Consider the following 22,871-nt stretch of genomic DNA (forward strand, 5'->3'; position numbering starts at 1 on the left):
GGTAGTTGACTGCTCTGACATTGAATGTTGGACCCTACAGTAGAAAACTTAGGGTTAGGGTTAGTGTCATAAAGATAGTTATCAGATAAAGATCAGCCGTACAGGATGGAAACCTTCAAAGAGACTTGTAAGACATCAATTATTGTCAAGAGTTTTTTGGTTGAGTCACACCTCCGCGGGATTCATTCACGCCTCCCCAGCTGATAGGGCACATTCCCTCACTCCTCTACCTGGTCAATCTGTCACACACATTTCCTCCTAGAGTGGCTTCATTTAGCAACCACTTGATCCTCATACCTCAGTGACCTGACAACTGACAGTATAGACCAGTTCTCTCCAAAAGATCACACCGTAGTGCTGTACCTGTCTGTTCTGTATCTGAGGGACCATGAAACTGCAGCTACCCAACCGGGGCCTGGAGGCCAGGATACTGTCCTATGAGGAGCTGGAGAAACTGGAGACTGAGGAGGCTGGAGACAGGCCCAAATGGGAAAACAAGACACAGTACATGTTGACCTGTGTGGGATTTTGTGTGGGACTGGGGAACGTCTGGCGCTTCCCTTATCTGTGCCAGAGTCATGGGGGAGGTAGGTTTTCTATAGTGCGGCTGGATGGATAGTTTTCTTTGGGGACTTGGGGATTGATCCTTTGATTGATTGGTAAAACTTAACAATGTTCTTATTCTGTGATGATTATTTTAGAAATGAAGTACTTATTCATTGAAAACAAGAATAATAACACTAATAAGAACAGAGTAAGTAAGGTGACCTTTCTACTTCATAACATACAGTATGACTTATAGGCTGATTAAACAACTCTATTACAATCCATTACAGTTTAATCATGGCTCTGTCTTGATAGGTTAACCACAACAGAGGAACAAACAGATAATGATTGTTGACAAATAATCAGTTGGTAAATCATCTCAGGTTGAAGACTGTAGTCGACTAGTCAATGACCGATGGAAAAGGGAGTCTATAGTAAATGCATCTGACAAGCAATCTCTACCTGTAAGTCACTGAAACTGATAGTTTTAAACGTGTTTATCCTGCACCTTGCCCTCCAAATGAACCAATGAGACATGGTGCTTCCACTATTTGCTTTAGGCAAACCTCCCAGAATCAGAAGACTGTTCTCTCAGTTGCATACCGTCACCATACTGTAATTATCAGTGGCGGCTGGTGATAAACATTTTGGGTGGGGCACAGGTTATGGGGGCATGCTCCACGGGGAAGAATATCAACTTTAAAATCTGGATTTACAGTCGATTTTAGCATGAGAATATATATAACTTAATTATTTTTTATATATAACTTATTAAAGGGCAAACTGCAAACACAACAAAAATATAATGCACAACTGACAAATCAACTGGAATAGTCTTTGTTAGCAGAGTAGACCTAATGTTAACAGAATGGACTTATACCCTTTGTCTATCTGTGCTGTGCAGCAGTAAGGTGAATAATTCTAGCAGTACTGTCCAGACAGTTGTCTTGTTTAGCCATTCAACTAGGCATTATTTATTCAATGGAGAAAGACATGGAACACAATGCAATTGTGATAATAAATGTGTTATTTGTTACTTCTTTAATTAAATTAAAGTGTACCTTTCTATTATCATACAATATTTCCTTGAACATGTAAACTCTATAATCATACAGTTGTCTTTCTATTAGTTGTCTCTGTCATACTGAACTGTTTGTTACCATCCTGAACTATCTCTGTTGCTCACCTCACCTCAGTTCTGTCTCTATTGCTCTCCTCTCCTGTTGTCTGTCTCTCTGTTGCTCTCCTCTCCTGTTGTCTGTCTCTCTGTTGCTCTCCTCTCCTTGTTGTCTGTCTCTCTATTGCTCTCCTCTCCTGTTGTCTGTCTCTCTATTGCTCTCCTCTCCTGTTGTCTGTCTCTCTGTTGCTCTCCTCTCCTGTTGTCTGTCTCTCTGTTGCTCTCCTCTCCTGTTGTCTGTCTCTCTGTTGCTCTCCTCTCCTGTTGTCTGTCTCTCTGTTGCTCTCCTCTCCTTGTTGTCTGTCTCTCTGTTGCTCTCCTCTCCTGTTGTCTGTCTCTCTGTTGCTCTCCTCTCCTGTTGTCTGTCTCTCTGTTGCTCTCCTCTCCTTGTTGTCTGTCTCTGTTGTTAAGTCGTGACGTGTTTCCGGGTCCAAAGTTGGCTGAGGCGCTGTCTTCGAAATGCCGCAATAATAATAATAATAAATTATATTTATATAGCGCTTTTCCGAGGCTCAAATACCCTGACAATATGGGGAAAACGGCAAAGTACTGTGTCCCTTGTTGTATGAATAGATCCGAGTCTAAAAACGATTGAACTGTCATTCTACCGCTGTAGTACACTGGTATTCTGGTGCGGAGAATTTCTGGTTTGGAGCCGGAAATTGCAAAACGTCACGTTTGACGTCAGACATAACAACCGGATATTCAGGGCTCTCAAGTCTCGCATTTTTAAATTTGTACTACCCCTAGTGGTAGTGGCCCTAGGCTGCAGCCTAGGTAAGCCTATAATCTGCGTATGCTCAGGGCGCATTTTTCTGCGCCCCGACCGGGGAATAGGAGACAGCCAATTGGAGCGCTGCTACAGCTCACGTGTAAGCCAAAAGTATTTGCAGTGCCATTGACTGCCATTCGGTCGGCGCCCCGACTCCTCCCCTATGTATTTTCACAGTGAATTTTACACACACACAGATAAAATGTTTATTGTATTGGAGGATTTTTAATGAATCCTGATAGGCGCCGACAGAATATCAGCCGCATTTTATGAATAAACAATGTTTATTTTGAAAAATCTTTTACAAGAAGTGGGGCTGCGTTGGAAGGTGGGGGCGGCGCCCTAGCGCCCTCTATTGGCCAGCCGCCACTGGTAATTATTCATGACCTTACTTATTGCTTGCATAGAGAAGAGTTGACAGATTCCTTAAGCCGGGTTCACATATAAGGATTTTCAAAATCTTAACAGATTTTTTATCTGAGACAGACCCCACACATGAAGATAAAAAATCTTGGATTGAACAGCCTTGATCGTATTGTGTGTGGTGTGCGCTGATATTCCCATTTCAGCACCCCGCATACATAAAGATTATCGTTACGACAGTCTAGACTCTAGAGTCTCGTTCCCCAAGCCAGAAATGTCGCATGATCAAACGTGATCTAACATAGTACCCTGCCTGACTGACCTGTACGAGGCAGCCATGTGCGACAGGGCAAATAAAGTGCAAAAGAACGAAAAGAAGAAGTCAGCTCGTTTCTTGATTTGCTACATTCCATCCACGTCACAATCGGACTCGCGAGCAGGGTTGCCAGATGGGATTGACATTTTCCACCCTAACCACAGTCTAAAAGCGCTAATTCCACCCAAAAAAAACGAGCCATTCTGGCAACCCTAGTCGGGAGTTGGGAGTTGCCCCCACACATAAGGATTATTGGTCGTAAGTATTGAGCACGTTTGACATTTACGATTGTCGGCCCCGACCATTTTCCGAGCAGATTGTCGGGAGAAATGGACTCTTAACACACCTCACACCACAGGATAATCTTGTAGGATAATCTTTAGAGCCATCTGATTTGCGGGCGTTTGCTGTCTTTGGTCGGAAGGGGGAAAATCGGCCCGAAATCGGCCAGATTATCTTTATGTGTGTACCTGGCTTAAGTACAAAGCCTCCGGATCACAATGGACACATAATGAGCTTTTTTATATAAACCCATGGGAGCAAAACCTTGGGATTGTTGTGGAAGGATAATGGCCTGTGCAATGCATCATAATCATCCCAGTCCTGTGCCTCATGTAAATCCTTTACATTTCCTATACCTGTGCACCGGTTTAAGTCCATATGAGGACATCCATATCAAATATTCAAGTGATTTTTTATTACTTCTGTATTTCCTTTTTTAGCAGTACATTCAGATACTGTAGATAGCTGTGTGTGTACTGGTATACACATTACCCTCCATCTGTCAGACTGTATTTATACAAATTAGATCAAATAAAATGTTCCTCCAAGGAGGAAATTCCTCATGCTCGTACAGTACATTGCATGAAGAGACCAACATCAAATGTAATCTAAATCTACACATCTTGTTCCTCTTTATCCACCATTATATCCACCCATGCAGATGGTTATATTTATGAGCATCTATGTTATTTTGGATCTTAAAGAATACTGCATACAGTATGAACTCCATCTATATTATACTGTACCCACTCCACTCCACTGCACCTGCTCATCATCACATTACCAGTGCAATAGATGTGAGAAGAGCCTATGGTATTAGTGAAATGTCATTGGATAATCACTAAATTAATCGATTTTATTATTGTTTTAGGTGCTTTTATGATTCCTTTTCTGATCCTGCTGGTTCTTGAAGGAATCCCTCTGCTCCATCTAGAGTTTGCTATTGGCCAACGTTTAAGGAAAGGCAGTTTAGGGGTGTGGTCAACAATCCATCCTTACTTAGCTGGAGTTGGTAAGACATTTTTTCCCAGAGCTTTCTTTACATTTAATATGAATTTGCCATTTAGCAGACACTTTTAATCCAAAGAGATTTATAATTACAAATCACAGGGACATTCCCCCTGAAGTAACTGAGGGCTAAGTGCCTTACTCAAGGGCACACTAGTGGTGGTGAATGTGATTCAGGTGGGAATTGAACTCACAACCTTCCGTCCAACTCACTATCCACTAAACCACTACTAGCCCACAATATAATCTACCAGAAACTGAAATACTGACATATACACACTGACAATGCTAACATACACACTGCATTTTATACTCTGCAGGGATCGCCTCCATGTGTGTGTCTCTTATGATCAGCCTCTACTACAACACCATCATTGCCTGGGTGATGTGGTACTTCTATAACTCATTCCAAGAGCCATTGCCCTGGAGCCAATGTCCAGTCAATGCCAACCTAACAGGTAGTTTCCATATTTTTGGCTATGAATGGGATAAGGAAAACGCATTAATGAAATGTGATGTTGAGATGTTTAGAGTATTTTACACAAGACACAATGACATTGAAATAAGATGACACATATGTGATTTCTTGAATAATATCCTATTATAACATTTTATCCAGGCCTTGTGTCAGAGTGTGAGAGGAGCTCCCCAGTGGATTATTTCTGGTACCGGAAGACCCTCAACTTGTCCCCAGACATTGTTGAGGATGGTGGGCTGCAGTGGTGGATGGTCCTGTGCCTCATGGGTGCTTGGGCTGTGCTCTATGTTTGCATCATCCGTGGCATTGAGACCACAGGGAAGGTACGGCACTCCCTCTGCAAGACGATGCTTTATAGGTTTTTGTGGACAGTTAGGGAAGGGCATTTTCGCATGGATATAGTAAAGCATGTGATAATATTTCATAATGTATATTTACAGTATAATAAATACCGTAACAGTCAACATATCATGTGACAGGGTCTGGTAAAAAAAGTAGGCCAATGTAATTTTTCAGTTTTTTCCAGATTATGAAAGGGCAGATTGTAAACTTTCAAATGATGTGTCATACATTGAAATCTGAAAAGTTGAACAAGATATGCATATTTGGATGTTGGCACACCTCAAGGCAACTAACAGAGTTTCACTCTCAAAGTTTTCACGTTTTTCACAGGCAGGTAATGGGTGGGAACAATAGCTGGTAAACTCCACCCCCAACCAATCCCGCAGGACATTACATTACATTACGTATCATTACACTACGTGTCATTATCTACCTGTTATCTATGAGTGGGTTTGTCGGCTAACCCCAAGAAACAAACTTGCAGAGTTGACATGTTTAAATTGCTAAATACTACTAATAATTCAAGATTCATGATTTTTTATTATGCCATGTGTGCCAACAGTTTATTACATCCAATTATACAAGTAGAAGAGAGTAAAATTGTTATGGCTTCAGTTCCAGTCAACATTGCAGCAGCAAGAGAAAAAAAGCAATACTGTATTTAAAAAAGCTAACGATAAGGCAAGATACAACTGAGCAATACAATAATGTTGTGTATGCATTTATCATTATAGTCCAACAAGCACTGTGCCATCCTCCAGTCCTATAAACTGGGGGATGCTTACTTGCTTCACAGGAGAGCTGTCCCTCACAACCGTAGCAACTGAGGAAATTCTTGTTTGTCTGTTATTTCCTCCACTGGCGTGGTACTGCAACATGCTCCTTGTAGGATTAGAGGAGTTTTTTGCTGATTCTGAACAGCTAGTTCAGCTTGCTAACTCACAAAAATAGCTAGCTAGCTAACAAACTAAAAGGTTTGGCTAGCGAAGTGGGCTAATAAAGAAATCGTTCTAAATAAACGAACACACTGGTTTCAGCTCGCTAACTAAAAAGAGCGCTATCTAGTCTTTTCTCAAAACACCTGTTTGGCTCGCCTAGTAAACAACACATGTTAAATTACCCAAGTACAAAGCAGAAGGTGTGTCGGCAGACGACACACCATACGACATTGCGTATTTTGATCGTTGAAACCAAACCGTCATTTCATAGAAACTTTCTTTGCAGATTGAGTAATTTCAGAATCATTGATAGATGTCAGTATAATTCCAAAAACAAGCATATCTCTGTTGTCTGTTGCTGTGGTGGTTGCACACCACTGGAATAAGCACTCACAAGCAAGCTCAGTTCGCTAACAAATTATAGGTATTTAGTGATCCTAAAACTGTTGTTTGTTATATATGTGTGGGCTCTTCAACACTTCAACTTTCGTAATATGCCCAAAAAAAAAATACATTTAGAAAAATAAAATAAAAGGAGGTTTTTGCTCATTTGCGTGACTTGAGGATTGCCAGCATGCGGCCCTTTTTTACCAGACCGTGTCACATATGATGTGTGGATAGAAAGAAAACCTATTTTTCTTGGTCTATTCCTGCGCCTATAGGCCTAATTTGTTCAGGTGCTAAACCTAATAAGTTGTCTGTGATAGTGAATGCAAAATGACAAATAAACTAAAAACGATACACCTCCCTTCTCTCCTTAGGCTGTGTATGTGACCTCAACGCTACCCTATGTAGTGTTGACCATCTTTCTCATCAGAGGACTGACATTGAAAGGTTCTTTGAGTGGAGTGAAATTCCTCTTCATCCCAGATGCAAGTAATATAGTTTAATGTTTAATGTATAGATTTAAACTGTTACAGTTTTCTTATTTCACACAAAAAGAAAATCAAAAGACTCCTGAATGGTATGTAATATGTGCATTCTTTCAGTTAGCAGAGCTGGCAAACCCATCCACCTGGCTGGATGCAGGTACCCAGGTGTTCTATTCTTTCTCTTTGGCATTTGGTGGTCTCATCTCATTCTCCAGCTACAACTCAGTGCAGTAAGTCACTGTAACTCAGCTAAACTAACCGTTTTTTTGTACGTTACACTTCTAAACTCCAACAAAAGCACTGTAAACTTCCTCATGTGAGACTTACTGTTGTTATGATCTTCCTTCAGTAACAACTGTGAACAGGATGCTGTGATCATCTCAATCATCAATGGCTTCACCTCTGTCTACTCTGCAACCGTCATCTATACCATCATCGGCTTCAGAGCCACAGAGAGATTTGATATCTGTGTTGATGGGTACGGGTCTATTGATCTCTGATGCTGACATGTGCCCACTGTATGAACAGGCAGTCAAATGATAAGACAGACTTTAGAGTAGCAGCATGTTTTTACATCTTTTTTTCTATCTTCAGGAATATCCTTGCACTGCTGAATACATTTGATCTTCCTGATGGCAACATCACTGAAAGCAACTACGAACTGGCTCTCCAGAGTCTCAATGGGACACATCCTGAAGTCATTCAGGGGCTGAACTTGAAGCCCTGTGACTTGAACACTTTCCTCAGTGAGGTATGAAATGTTTAAGCAATATCACACGAGAGGGAGTGTGTTATACTGAATACAGCCGTGCTGATATTCAGTATAACACACGACCTCGAGTGTGATATTGCTTTTATACAACAGTTCTACAGCACAATTTATTAGTTAACAGTAATAAGTGACAACAGATTATTATTTGTTTTTTGTTTATTCAATCATTTATTTTGGCTCCGTCAAGAAAAAATAGTTCCGCAACGGGACTGTTCAACTTGACTGTTGCCTAGTAACCTGAACACAAACTAGCTACTTCGTATCGTGGCTAGCTACTTTGTATCGTGTACATTTATTTGTACATTTCCATGTATTGTGCAACCAGTGAAATATGACTCGGTTGAGAGTCGCTTTGGTGGCATGTGTGAATGTAGTCTAATTAACGGTAATTTAACACCTGTGCGGCGGAGTGATACATATGGTTAAAAGTCCCAGTGCTGTTATACTATATCGTAACTCATGGAATGCCTCTTGTCCAATCAAATTACTTGGTCGGAACTAACTGTTGTATAATCAGCTTTATCACACAACTTAAGTCTCACAACACATACAGGACATACTTTTAATTCCTTTATAAAGATATTGACAATGTAAGAGAACCATAGAGATAGAATGTGACGGCTATTGAGAAACAGTCAAATGTGACAATAAAGTCACAGGGCAGTATGCTGCATTGTGATGAGATGTGTTGTCCTGTAGGCTGACAGCAGCTGTAGCAGGCACTAATTACAGTCCATCTTTATGTGTTTTGGTGTAGGGCGTTGAGGGAACTGGTCTCGCCTTCATCGTGTTCACAGAAGCCATCACTAAGATGCCCTTCTCTCCAGTGTGGTCCATCCTGTTCTTCATCATGCTCTTCTGTCTCGGCCTCTCGTCCATGTTTGGCAACATTGAAGGAGTTCTGGTACCACTGAAGGAACTGAAAGTCATCCCCAAGAGCTGGCCCAAAGAGGCAGTCACTGGTAAGACCAGGGCACATCAGACCTACTGTACCCCCTCTCCTGTTAAGAGACTGAGATACCACTATCAGTGTCATCATTTCCATGCTCTTCGTTCTATTACAGGGGTGACATGTCTCTTCTGCTGCCTAGTCGGTCTCATATTCTGCCAAGGCTCAGGAAACTATTGGCTGACCCTCTTTGACAGCTATTCTGGGTCCATCCCTCTTCTAATTATTGCATTCTGTGAGCTGGTGTCAGTTGTGTACATCTATGGGATTGACAGGTGAGTAAAGGATGCTCCAGATACCAATGCCATAATCACATGAGCACAGATAATGCACATCCATTTGTGTTGTGGTGATTAAACAGAAGTGTAATATTTGCTGCATCTTTCTCTCTGTTAGGTTCAATGATGACATCGAGTTCATGATCGGCCACAAGCCCAACATCTTCTGGCAGGTGACATGGAGGGTGGTCAGCCCCCTCATCTTGTTTGTCATTTTTGTTTTCTACTTTGTCACTACAGTCACTGAAGAGCTCCTCTACAAGACCTGGGATCCTGAATCGGTAATATGTCACTCTGTCAAGCAGCCATAATAATAGAGTTTGAGATCAAATCAAATAGAAATTCCTAGTTTAAAGACATTATGTTTCATTTGCACAAGTTCATTACCGAGGATTTCACTACTATCAATGGATATTTACACTGTATTCTCATTTTCTTAATACCGTAGTACATTCTCTTACAAGACACATTAACACTATAATGTATCGCTCTTTCTTTGCAGGAGCACTTCCCCACATTGGAGGAGAAGTCATATCCACCCTGGATTTCCGTTATAATCTTCATCCTAGCAGGAGTCCCCAGTCTTGCTATACCTCTAACTGCAGTTTACAAATGTTTGCGCAGGAGGAAAGATAATAAGGGAAAACTAGAAGACCTCAGCACTATATCCCACCAAGTACAGAAGAACGACAAGCCTCTCAAATCCTTTGCCTGATGACCTAACAATATTTTAATTGAATAATAATACATTCTTTTCTATACTGCTGTATATCTCTAATCTAGGATTTAATATTTGGTGTGATTTGTCATTATTATCTACTCAACAGTGTGGCTGCATCAAAAAGTCAGGGAATATTATTTGTATTTCATTCTCCAGCACTAGAGGGCAGAGTTGACTATTAGTTTAAATCATGTCTCAGACGTGTTATTGGATCTTCAGATTTAGCGATGACAGTTCACATTCATTTCGAATGTTTAAACATTTTTATGAATCCCATGCTTTGACAATTTATTTAAAAAAATCTGATTTACTGTATGAGCAGATATGATATGTAAAAGCATGCAAATACTGTACACAAACCCATTCATAGTAGAAGTCAAATCACTGCAGTGTTTGATGTTAGAAACAATAAAGAACTAACATTACAGAAGTAAAAGGTATTTTTGTGTCATTTGAAATGTATTGCCCAGCGGGTACGATAGTGATCATAAACAGTCCCATTTATTGTAATGTCTTGATGAAATTAGCCAGAACTCGCCTATGTGGATTACAGGAATTCAGATAACCTAAACAGTATGAATCCATTAAACACAATTCAACAGATTCAGATTAATTTCCTGATCCTGCTGGTTTTTGAGGGGATCCCACTGCTCTATGTACAGTTTGCAATTGGCCAACGTCAAAGGAAAGACAGTGTGGGTGTGTGGTCTACCATCCATCCTTACCTGACCGGCATTGGTCAGCAATATTTTTCAAAAGAGTTGTGACACAGGCATTAACAACATCTTATTCATGTTTTTATGACACTTTATTGGCACATCAGATAAGAATAACAAGTAATAAAGATCATTATCAGAGGTAAGTAACCACAAGTTGTCTCTGTAGAACTGCCATGAGCATCATATACATTCCTACTTGATAAGATGATCAGGAGGATCTTGCCCAATACATATTCTTTGAACTGTGGGCAGGTCTTTTGCCTTGGCCTTTTACTGTAGACAGTATACTATACTGTACTGCATTGTCTCCCATGTCACTGTATTGTGTCTGCTTGTCTGTATCTGAGGGACCATGAAACTGCAGCTGCCCAACCCAGGCCTGGAGGCCAGGATACTGTCCTATGAGGAGCTGGAGAAACTGGAGACTGAGGAGGCTGGAGACAGGCCCAAATGGGACAACAAGACACAGTACATGCTGACCTGTGTGGGATTTTGTGTGGGACTGGGGAACGTCTGGCGCTTCCCTTATCTGTGCCAGAGTCATGGGGGAGGTAGGTTTTCTATAGTGCGGCTGGATGGATAGTTTTCTTTGGGGACTTGGGGATTGAAGGATTGCATGTAAATATGTGTCCAAGACAGTATGGGTGAGATATGGTCTAATCGTGTTATAAACATACAATGCCAAATTTAAATTCTTCATTAGATTGTTAATGTGGTTTTGATAGGTGAGATGTGGTTCAAGGAGTACTTCAAGATATTTGTAGTTTTCTGTGATGTTTTAGTGTTTGATTTGCAAACTGGATGTGATCAGACATAGATATATTCTCTAGGGGAATGGAAGTACATACATTCTGTTTTCTTGACATTGATAGTTAGGTGATTAGATTCCAACCAGTCATGTAAATAGTAAAAGTTGGAAGAGAGTTTTGACTTTAAAGGCCAATGCACACAGCGTGCGATTTCTGTTGCGCGTCAACATTCCATTATTTCCATTGTTGTCATGAATGGAATCGAATTTTCGCCGTGCGATTAAAATCGGGGCCGTGTGCATTGCGATGCGATGTTCTCATAGACTTCCATTCAAACTTCAAAATGGAATGTTGACGCGCAACAGAAATCGCACGCTGTGTGCATTGGCCTTATGACATCAGGGTTTGAATCAGAAAGAAAAATTACAGTGTCATCAGCATACAGTAGACAGTATTTGCACACATTTGGAATGTCATTGATATACAGAAGGAAGAGAAGGGGAACCAAGATGCTGCCTTGTGCAACTCCCATATGAAAACTTATGGGGGAGAAGATACATGGCCAGATTTTTTGCATTTTGATAGATATGAGGAGAGCATCGTTATCACAGAGGAGAACAGTTTAAATGGCTTCAGTTTGTGAGAATCTAATGGTTCCCTCGTCAAAGGCTTTACGAAAATCTATTATATTATATTTGTTCAGCAAATAGTAATAGTGCAGATGTGGTTGATCAGTTTGAGTGAAAGCCATACTGGAAGTCACTGAGGAGATAATTGTTTTCAATAACTGGGAGAATAGACATTGGCCTACAGTTTGAAATAAGATTCAGATTAAAACATGGGACAAGTGATTCAGCCTGATACAGAGATAGATCAGATGGTGGAGAAGAGGCATAAAGCTGTCGTTATGAGTCTTAAAATAAATGCATATTTAATCCATAAGTATCACAGGCATGGTCATTTTTTAACGGGTTCAATGTATTAAACAGATCATTTTGTGTAATCTCAGAAAGAGAACTGGTGGGATGTAAAAGAGAGCGCAGTGGGTGAGTAAGGGGGAGGAGTAATATTAAAGTTAGATGCTAGTTCATAGACAGACGTAACAAAATAATAATTAAAAGCGCATTGAATTTTATCGGCTTCAGTGATGAGAGTGCCTTGTAGAGGAATTTGAATGTTGTCAGTTATTCTCTTCTCAGTTTCACCTGTGATGGCTTTTAGTGTCTGCCATAGAGTTTTCGGTTCAGAAGCAGTTTGAATCATTCGGTTTTGGAAATAAGCAGCCTTAGACTTGTTTAGCTCAATATTAAATTTGTTTCTACTGTCTATTAAATGTACCTTATCCAAGGTAGTTCAGTCTGCCGAGGTTGTATCTTGTAGATAGTGGTATATTTGTTGTGTCTTGAATCCACTTTGTCTTAGAACTGAGCCAGGATTTGTTCTGGGCTTTCAAGTTCATCGTTCCAGTCGGTATCTCTCATTTCAGCATTAAACTGAGGTCGTTTAACATGTTACATTTCTGAGACAACATGGTGATTGTGGCTTCTCTGAGTTTTGACATAATTAATTACTCATTGAATACAAGAATAATACCACTCTAATAAGAATACTGTAACAGGTGACCTTTCGATTTCATAACATACAGTATGACTTATAGGCTGATTAAACAACTTTATTACAATCCATTACAGTTTAATCATGGCTCTGTCTTGATAGGTTAACCACAACAGAGGAACAAACAGATAATGATTGTTGACAAATAATCAGTTGGTAAATCATCTCAGGTTGAAGACTGTAGTCGACTAGTCAATGACCGATGGAAAAGGGAGTCTATAGTAAATGCATCTGACAAGCGATCTCTACTTGTACGTCACTGAAACGGAACATTTTATGATCATTGGCTTTTTCCTGCACCTTGCCCTCAAAATGAACCAATGAGACATGGTGCTTCCACTATTTGCTTTAGGCAAACCTCCCAGAATCAGAAGACTGTTCTCTCCGTTGCATACCGTCACCATACTGTCATTATTCATGGCCTTACTTATTGCTTGCATAGAGAAGAGTTGACAGATTCCTCCTGTAAGGTACGAAAGCCTCCGAATCACAATGGTCACATAAGGAGCTTCTTTTCTTTTCTGAGTGGGGCAGTCCCACTCATATTTTCCATTGTATTGGACAGATTCAGTGAAGACAGACAGGAAAGTAGGAGAAGAAGGGAGAAGGGCATGTCAGCAGGGCATGGGCCGGATTAGAACCCATGCCGCCATGGGCATATGTGTGCACTGTAGACCGCGGTGCTAGACCACTGGACCACCCCAGGCCACCATAAGGAGCTTTTTTATGTAAACTCATGAGAGCAAAACCTTGGGATTGTTGTGGAAGGATAATGGCCTGTGAAATGCATCATAATCATCCCAGTCCTGTGCCTCATGTAAATCCTTTACATTTCCTATACCTGTGCACATAGTATGGTTTAAGTCCATATGAGGACATCCATATGATATACGGTACTCAAGTGATTTTTTTATTACTTCTGTATTTCCTTTTTTGGCAGTACATTCAGATACTGTAGATAGCTGTGTGTGTACTGGTATACACATTACCCTCCATCTGTCAGACTGTATTTATACAGATTAGATCAAATAAAATGTTCCTCCAAAGACGAAATTAATTTCCTCATGGGATGTACTGTACGAGCAAGAGACCAACATCAAATGTACGCTAAATCTACACCTTTTGTTCCTTTTTATCCACCATTACATGCTCCCATGCAGATGGTTACATTTATAGGCATCTATATGTTATTTTGGATTTTGAAGAATACTGCATACAGTATGAACTCCATCTGACAGGGCACAATACACTGATGTATCATATGTGACACGGTCTGGTGAAAAGGTCCGCATGTCGGCAATTATCAAAAATATGTTTTCCTTTTTTTTGCATATTACGAAGATTTAAGTGTTGAGGAGCCCACTCAATATAACAAACAACAGTTTTAGGATCACTAAATACTTATAATTTGTGAATTGGATTCACTGTCTCGTCTGCCCTAGTCTACTGGGAAAGTCATACATGTCATACATGTCTACAAAGTTACGTTCAAAAGCAAGGACAGTGTGATCACCTAATTATGTGTAGTTATGTGTTTTCAACATGTTGATGTTCTATCAGCATTTTGTGATGTGTTAAACATGCAGTTAAATGTTCGTAGCGATGTTCCTTTTTAGCACTAGCCTACTAGCAGCTGTTGTTGTTGTGGATTTCAATATATGACATTTGAAAGCTTACAATCTGCACTTTCATAATCTGGAAAAAAAAATCTAAATGACCATGCCCTACTTTAGGACTTTTTAATCAGTCCCTGTCACATATACTGTAAACACTCCACTGCACCTGCTCATCATCAGGCTACCAGTTACAATATAGTATAGTCTCTCACTTCTTATCCACTCCCCCATATTTGGGGGAAAAGTCGGATCTATGTTTAATATAACAGATATAAAGAGCTTACCTTTATCAATAATGTTCATCGATGTCGCAAACGATTCATTAGATTCCATTCTAAACGAAACGCCCGGTAAACACAGTGCGAGTCACAAGCCCTTGTTTACAGCCACGTCACATAGGAAAACCAAGCATGCTTGGTTTCAACCCCTGAATTTCCATATCATTGGTCCTCGAAAGTAAATTTTTTCGCCTCTGCTCGATTCTATTAGCTCTGACGCTTCAAATGAGCTTAATAAACAAATACAGTAGCCTACAGACTCTAAAAGAAAAATTGGCCCCATCAACAGGACTCCTTGGTCAGCAGCAGAAAGACCCGTGGTCATCATCTTATATACAGTGCATTGCTCATAGATGGTTATCATGTTATACAGTACATACCAGGGTTTTTCCTGGGTCAGAATGAGGGCTTGGTGGGTGATTTTGTGCACGCACAGCGCGCCCAAAATGTTTTTTAGGGACCCCCAATTGTTGTATTTGTATTGTAAATTGTAATTATTAATAATAATAATTATTATTATTAATGTACCTGGTTATGTTAAAGTAGAGAAACAAAAAACTGTTACCAAAACTGAGTATTTACTAGCTAAGATTGGCAAAAGATTGGCGTGGTGGAACCGAAATTAGTAAACAACTAGTTTGAAACTAGCTAGTAACAACTAGGGGTTTAGTAACTACTAAATGCCTGCATTGGTGCAACCCAGTCCAGTAGGCTACCAGATACGATGTTGTAATGTATGCACATATTTTGCTACCACGGTTGCCAGACGGAATTGACAATGTCCAGCCCAACCGGTCTAAAAGCTGCTGAATCCACCCGTCCAGTGTGACCAAAAGTAGCCCAATCTGGCAACACTGTTTGCTACGTTCTTGCAGCTCGTGTGAACACAGGTTCTTCCATCAGCGCTCGCCTGCCGCTTCGATTGCAGACTCAAGTTAATGCGCGTGCAGAAAGATGCCACGAAACTCATGTCCGGTAGCTTTCTTTCAAGGAATTTCTAAAATAAAAGTCCCGTAAAACAAATAGTTATTTCTCGCCGTGAGAAATAGAGATGCGGCGTGAGAGCGTGAGAACTGGTTGAAATGCGTGAGTCTCACGGCGATTGCGTGAGACTTGGCAGCTCTGATCATTATGAAGGCCCTTGTGATTGTGGAGATATTCTATATTCGCTGTGGGCATGTCATTTCGAGCAGAAAACCTGAAAAATAGGACCGATAAGAACGTAACAGACTCAGGGCACTCTGCACAATACTGTGGATGTGAGAAGAGCCTATGGTATTAGTGAAATTAACAGATAATGGCTTTGTTTGTTTTTAGGTGCTTTTATGATTCCTTTTCTGATCCTGCTGGTTCTTGAAGGGATCCCTCTGCTCCATCTAGAGTTTGCTATTGGCCAACGTCTAAGGAAAGGCAGTGTGGGGGTGTGGTCAACCATCCATCCTTACTTAACTGGAATTGGTAAGAAAAACATTTTCCAGAGCTTTCTTTAAATTCAATATAATCTACCAGAAACTGAAATACTGACATATACACACTGACAATGCTAACATACACACTGCATTTTATACTCTGCAGGGGTCGCCTCAATGTTTGTGTCTTTTATGATCAGCCTCTACTACCACACCATCATTGCTTGGGTGACGTGGTACTTATATAACTCATTCCAAGAGCCATTGCCCTGGAGCCAATGTCCAGTCAATGCCAACCTAACAGGTAGTTTCCATATTTTTGGCTATGAATGAGATAAGGAAAACGTATGAATGAAATGAGATGTTGAGATGTTTAGAGTATTTTACACAAGACACAATGACATTGAAATAAGATGACACATGTGATTTCTTGAATAATATCCTATGTTGTTATAACATTGTATCCAGGCTTTGTGTCAGAGTGTGAGAGGAGCTCCCCAGTGGATTATTTCTGGTACCGGAAGACTCTCAATATGACCCCAGACATTGTTGAGGATGGTGGGCTGCAGTGGTGGATGGTCCTGTGCCACATGGGTGCTTGGGCTGTGCTCTATGTTTGCATCATCCGTGGCATTGAGACCACAGGGAAGGTACGGCACTCCCTCTGCAAGACGATGCTTTATAGGTTTTTGTGGACAGTTAGGGAAGGGCATTTTCGCAATGATGTAGTAAAGCATGTGATAATATTTCATAATGTATATTTACAGTATAATAAATACCGTAACAGTCAACATATCATGTGACAGGGGCTGGTAGAAAAGGCCTCAAGTAGGCCAATGTCATTTTTCTGTTTTTTCCATATTATCAACGGGCAGATTGTAAGCTTTCAAATGATGTGTCATACATTGAAATCTGAGAAGTTGAACAAGATGAATGTTGGCACACCTCAAGGCAACTAACAGAGTTTCACCCTCAACGTTTTCACGCTTTTCACAGGCAGGTAATGGGTGGGAACAATAGCTTGTAAACTCCACCCCCAACCAATCCCCCATTACACTACGTGTCATTATCTACCTGTTATCTATGAGTGGGTTTGTCAGCTAACCCCAAGAAACAATGGGCCCAGATAGAGCTACAGTCATCAAAGGATCCCAATTGAAATAAGCCAGTGGCTTTCTTGGGTTTTTATCCTGTTAGTTGACCTTGTATGTAATATGTACTTTCATGTACCTACTTCTGCAAATCTTCTAATAAAGTTTTCAATCAATCAATCAATCAATCAATCAATCAATCTCCCTTCAGTCTCTGCTCACGGCACAACTTCCTCTCAAAATTCACAATATCTCCCAAAACCCAGTTGTCACCAATTCGATTAAGATCTGGCTACAATTTCGTAAACATTTTGGACTGGATAAACCTTCCACCCTGGCCCCAATCTATGAAAATCATTTATTCCCACCCTCTTCTTCTGACCCGATATATATATATATATATATATATATATATATATATATATCAATTACATGTTATCAGGCTGATCTGTGCATGATAGTGCTGCATTTGGACATATTTCATGTCGCATCTCCCCCCGTTGATGGTATATGACGCTAAAGTCTGTCTCAATGGTCCAAAATTCAAGTGCTTCGTAACACATTTGATGAATTTTATGAATGAAAGTGAAAGTTCTGTCACAAAACGCTGTTACGTATCCTCACACATTTTTAAGTGAGTATATGGAAATCCTTGGCCTTTCCTAGTGGGCATACGGCGTAGTCCTGCGTATCATGTAGACTACACCACTGGTCCAAAGCCCACTCAGAGACGCTCTATCTCCATAATTTATGACTCCATACCAGCGACACTTGTAACAGATGCAAACAATCACCTGCTAACCATACCCACATGTTCTGGTCTTGTCCGAAATTGACAGACTTCTGGCGCCAGGTCTTTGATACACTCAGTAGCATGTCACACCTGTTGGGACAGTTTAGGTGTTCACTGGAAGTGAAAGTTATGGGTATAATGCTTTGTAAAACCGTATATTTTTTACGTAAAACTCCAATGCAGTGGTCTATGTGAATACGGTGCGATGCCAAGCATCTGGCGCTACTCTGCCAAAATGGCGGCGTTAAGGACCATTACTCGGTTGCGTGACGTCAACTACCGGAGCTCTATACGCCCCTCACACCACTGGATTAAGCACTCGCAAAGAAGCTCAGTTTGCTAAAAAATTATAGGTATTTAGTGATCCTAAAACTGTTGTTTGTTATATTGTGTGGGCTCTTCAACACTTAAACTTTCATAATATGCAAAAAAAAATACATAAAAAAAAGAAGGTTTTTGCTCATTTGCCTGACTTGAGGATTGCCAGCATGCGGCCCATTTTACCAGACCGTGTCACATATGATGTGTGGATAGAAAGAAAACCTATTTTTCTTGGTCTATTCCTGCGCCTAGTAAAATTACTGAGCATAGTAATTTGCTCATGTGCTAAACCCAATAAGTTGTCTGTGATAATGAATGCAAAATGACAAATAAACTAAAAACGATACACCTCCCTTCTCTCCTTAGGCTGTGTATGTGACCTCAACGCTACCCTATGTAGTGTTGACCATCTTTCTCATCAGAGGACTGACATTGAAAGGTTCTTTGAGTGGATTGAAATTTCTCTTCATCCCAGATGCAAGTAATATAGTTTAATGTTGTTACAGTTTTCTTATTTCACACAAAAGACTCCTGAAAGGTTTGTAATATGTGCATTCTTTCAGTTAGCAGAGCTGGCAAACCCATCCACCTGGCTGGATGCAGGTACCCAGGTGTTCTATTCTTTCTCTTTGGCATTTGGTGGTCTCATCTCATTCTCCAGCTACAACTCAGTGCAGTAAGTCACTGTAACTCAGCTAAACTAACCGTTTTTTTGTACGTTACACTTCTAAACTCCAACAAAAGCACTGTAAACTTCCTCATGTGAGACTTACTGTTGTTATGATCTTCCTTCAGTAACAACTGTGAACAGGATGCTGTGATCATCTCAATCATCAATGGCTTCACCTCTGTCTACGCTGCAACCGTCATCTATACCATCATCGGCTTCAGAGCCACAGAGAGATTTGATATCTGTGTTGATGGGTACGGGTCTATTGATCTCTGATGCTGACATGTGCCCACTGTATGAACAGGCAGTCAAATGATAAGACAGACTTTAGAGTAGCAGCATGTTTTTACATCTTTTTTTCGATCTTCAGGAATATCCTTGCACTGCTGAATACATTTGATCTTCCTGATGGCAACATCACTGAAAGCAACTACGAACTGGCTCTCCAGAGTCTCAATGGGACACATCCTGAAGTCATTCAGGGGCTGAACTTGAAGCCCTGTGACTTGAACACTTTCCTCAGTGAGGTATGAAATGTTCAGCATTATCACACAGCTTAAGTCTCACAACACATACAGGGCATACTTTGAATTCCTTTATAAAGATATTGACAATGTAAGAGAACCATAGAGATAGAATGTGATGGCTATTGAGAAACAGTAAAATGTGACAATATCAAGTCACAAGGCAGTATGCTGACAGCAGCTGTAGCAGGCACTAATTACAGTCCGTCTTTATGTGTTTTGGTGTAGGGCGTTGAGGGAACTGGTCTCGCCTTCATCGTGTTCACAGAAGCCATCACTAAGATGCCCTTCTCTCCAGTGTGGTCCATCCTGTTCTTCATCATGCTCTTCTGTCTCGGCCTCTCGTCCATGTTTGGCCACATTGAAGGAGTTCTGGTACCACTGAAGGAACTGAAAGTCATCCCCAAGAGCTGGCCCAAAGAGGCAGTCACTGGTAAGACCAGGGCACATCAGACCTACTGTACCCCTCTCCTGTTAAGACACTGAGATACCACTATCAGTGTCATCATTTCCATGCTTTTCGTTCTATTACAGGGGTGACATGTCTCTTCTGCTGCCTAGTCGGTCTCATATTTGTCCAAGGCTCAGGAAACTATTGGCTGGCCCTCTTTGACAGCTATTCTGGGTCCATCCCTCTTCTAATTATTGCATTCTGTGAGATGGTGTCAGTTGTGTACATCTATGGGATTGACAGGTGAGTAAAGGATGCTCCAGATACCAATGCCATAATCACATGAGCACAGATAATGCACATCCATTTGTGTTGTGGTGATTAAACAGAAGTGTAATATTTGCTGCATCTTTCTCTCTGTTAGGTTCAATGATGACATCGAGTTCATGATCGGCCACAAGCCCAACATCTTCTGGCAGGTGACATGGAGGGTGGTCAGCCCCCTCATCTTGTTTGTCATTTTTGTTTTCTACTTTGTCACTACAGTCACTGAAGAGCTCCTCTACAAGACCTGGGATCCTGAATCGGTAATATGTCACTCTGTCAAGCAGCCATAATAATAGAGTTTCAATTCAAATAGAAATTCCTAGTTTAAAGACATTATGTTTCATTTGCACAAGTTCATTACTGAGGATTTCACTACTATCAATGGATATTTCCACTGTATTCTCATTTTCTTAATACCGTAGTACATTCTCTTACAAGACACATTAACACTATAATGTATCGCTCTTTCTTTGCAGGAGCACTTCCCCACATTGGAGGAGAAGTCATATCCACCCTGGATTTCCGTTATAATCTTCATCCTAGCAGGAATCGCCAGTCTTTCTATACCTCTAACTGCAGTTTACAAATGTTTGCGCAGGAGGAAAGATAATAAGGGAAAACTAGAAGACCTCAGCACTATCTCCCACCAAGTACAGATGAACGACAAGCCTCTCAAATCCTTTGCCTGATGACCTAACAATATTTTAATTGAATAATAATACATTCTTTTCTATACTGCTGTATATCTCTAATCTAGGATTTAAGATTTGGTGTGATTTGTCATTATTATCTACTCAACAGTGTGGCTGCATCAAAAAGTCAGGGAATATTATTTGCATTTCATTCTCCAGCACTAGAGGGCAGAGTTGACTATTAGTTTAAATCATGTCTCAGATGTGTTATTGGATCTTCAGATTTAGTGATGACAGTTCACATTCAGTCCTTTGAATGTTTCAATTGTATGAATCCCCTGCTTTCATAAGTTATACTATATACAGTTTTTTACGGTCGCTAAGTCACGATGTTCAATACTGAAACCACAATTTCACAACTCTTCATACAGTCAGCAGAGCAGAAACCCATGTGAACAAAACTGTGACTCTTTCTCTGTGATTTGTGCATTGCTTTCATACAGAATGCATTCAATGACTACATTCTCCAAATGCCATAACACTTCTCTCATTCAAACTCCCCCATTTGCAAAATACTATGTATTTGCAACACATTTTTTCATTGTTAAACCACTGTGTTCAAAACTGTGAAGAACACGTTCAAAACTGAATTATTTGGTGCAATTTTGCAGTAATCATATTCCTATCATATATGACAGAAAGCTCGCAATAAACAGTTTTTTTTCACAGTGTTTGAGTGTGCAGATGCTGTTATTTTGCACTCTATAGATACTCTTCAGTTCCAGAACCTCAGCAAAGTCTGATAACGGATGAGCGGTGGTATTTTCACTATTTGCAGTAATCATATTGAAATGTCTAGAAAATATTACTGTAGCAGAATATATACAATGAAATGAAATAGACTAGATGCATTGCCAGGGAAGACATTAGATCATGTGACCAGATGCAGACCAGAGGGTGGACCAAAACCCTCAGGAGTGAGACATTTTTGGTGTGATTGCTATTGTATTGTAGCCCTGGAATTTCTGTTTTTCTTTTTTATTTGAACTTTGCATCTTCCACTTTATTTGTCACTTTTCATTTTACACAAGTAAATGTAGTGCACTTTGAAGTAAATGTACCGTAACTTACTTTCTGCAAAGATACTGAAAAAAATGATAAAACATAGAATAAAGGATAGAAGCAAAAGATAGAATAAAGGATAGAAGCAAATTGCGGCATTTCTGATTCATTCTTGTTGCCTAATACTTTACAGTTGTACAGTCAACTATTCTGTCTATGATTACTATAAATCAAACAATTGTTATAATTAAATATTCATTCTTGTGAAAATCATTCAAACCATGTAATGCTCCCTGTTGTTAGTGTTTTGTAAGTCAGAATGTTATGAATGACAGTGTATGCTTCTGAGTGAACATTGTTGACAGTGTGTGGTTGAACGAGCTTCTTTTGAGACATGAATGAAGTCATTGGCCAGCATGAGTGTTACTAATGCAGACTGTATGAAGAGTTGTGAAACTGTGGCTTCAGTATTGAACACTGTGACTTAGCGACCATAAAAACTGTAATAATAATAATAATAATAATAATAATAATAATAATAATAATAATAATAACTTTATTTGTATAGTGCTTTTCCTGCAAACGTTGCAGCTCAAAGTGCTTTAATCATTATATAATCTTAATTTAATTATTTTGTAATTTAAATGCAATATTAAAAGGATGGGGTTTTATAATCTTAATTTAATTATTTAGTCATTTAAAGGCAATATTAAAAATATGGGTTTTTAGTCTTGACTTGAACATTATTTGCTGAGGTTGCATCCCTAATGTAAACTGGCAGTGCATTCCACAATCTGGGTGCACAAAATGAGAATGCACAATGCAGCCTCACCAAATCTCTTCTTTTGTACATGTGGTACA

At 40.1% G+C, this 22,871-nt stretch overlaps 2 protein-coding genes across 2 annotated transcripts; both read left to right on the forward strand.

Moving 5' to 3' along the window:
• Window positions 1–388: 388 nt before the first annotated feature.
• On the forward strand, window positions 389–9,808 carry LOC308166875 (sodium-dependent neutral amino acid transporter B(0)AT1-like; the record flags this gene model as incomplete). Its single annotated transcript, XM_080541199.1, has 12 exons — window positions 389–587; window positions 4,328–4,468; window positions 4,785–4,922; window positions 5,084–5,265; window positions 6,984–7,098; window positions 7,216–7,324; window positions 7,444–7,572; window positions 7,689–7,845; window positions 8,624–8,828; window positions 8,931–9,090; window positions 9,212–9,374; window positions 9,596–9,808. The coding sequence occupies 12 exons, from the start codon at window positions 389–391 to the stop codon at window positions 9,806–9,808; spliced, it is 1,911 nt and encodes a 636-aa protein (XP_080397325.1).
• Window positions 9,809–10,885: 1,077 nt separating this feature from the next.
• LOC308166876 (sodium-dependent neutral amino acid transporter B(0)AT1-like) lies at window positions 10,886–21,005 on the forward strand (the record flags this gene model as incomplete). Its single annotated transcript, XM_080541200.1, has 12 exons — window positions 10,886–11,084; window positions 16,108–16,248; window positions 16,366–16,503; window positions 16,668–16,849; window positions 18,771–18,885; window positions 18,972–19,080; window positions 19,200–19,328; window positions 19,445–19,601; window positions 19,827–20,031; window positions 20,133–20,292; window positions 20,414–20,576; window positions 20,793–21,005. 12 exons carry the CDS (start codon window positions 10,886–10,888, stop codon window positions 21,003–21,005), a joined length of 1,911 nt encoding a protein of 636 aa, XP_080397326.1.
• Window positions 21,006–22,871: the final 1,866 nt, after the last annotated feature.

Source organism: Nansenia antarctica (genome assembly GCF_963989245.1).
Source record: "Nansenia antarctica genome assembly, chromosome: 10".
NCBI classification, from domain to species: Eukaryota; Metazoa; Chordata; class Actinopteri; order Argentiniformes; family Microstomatidae; genus Nansenia; species Nansenia antarctica.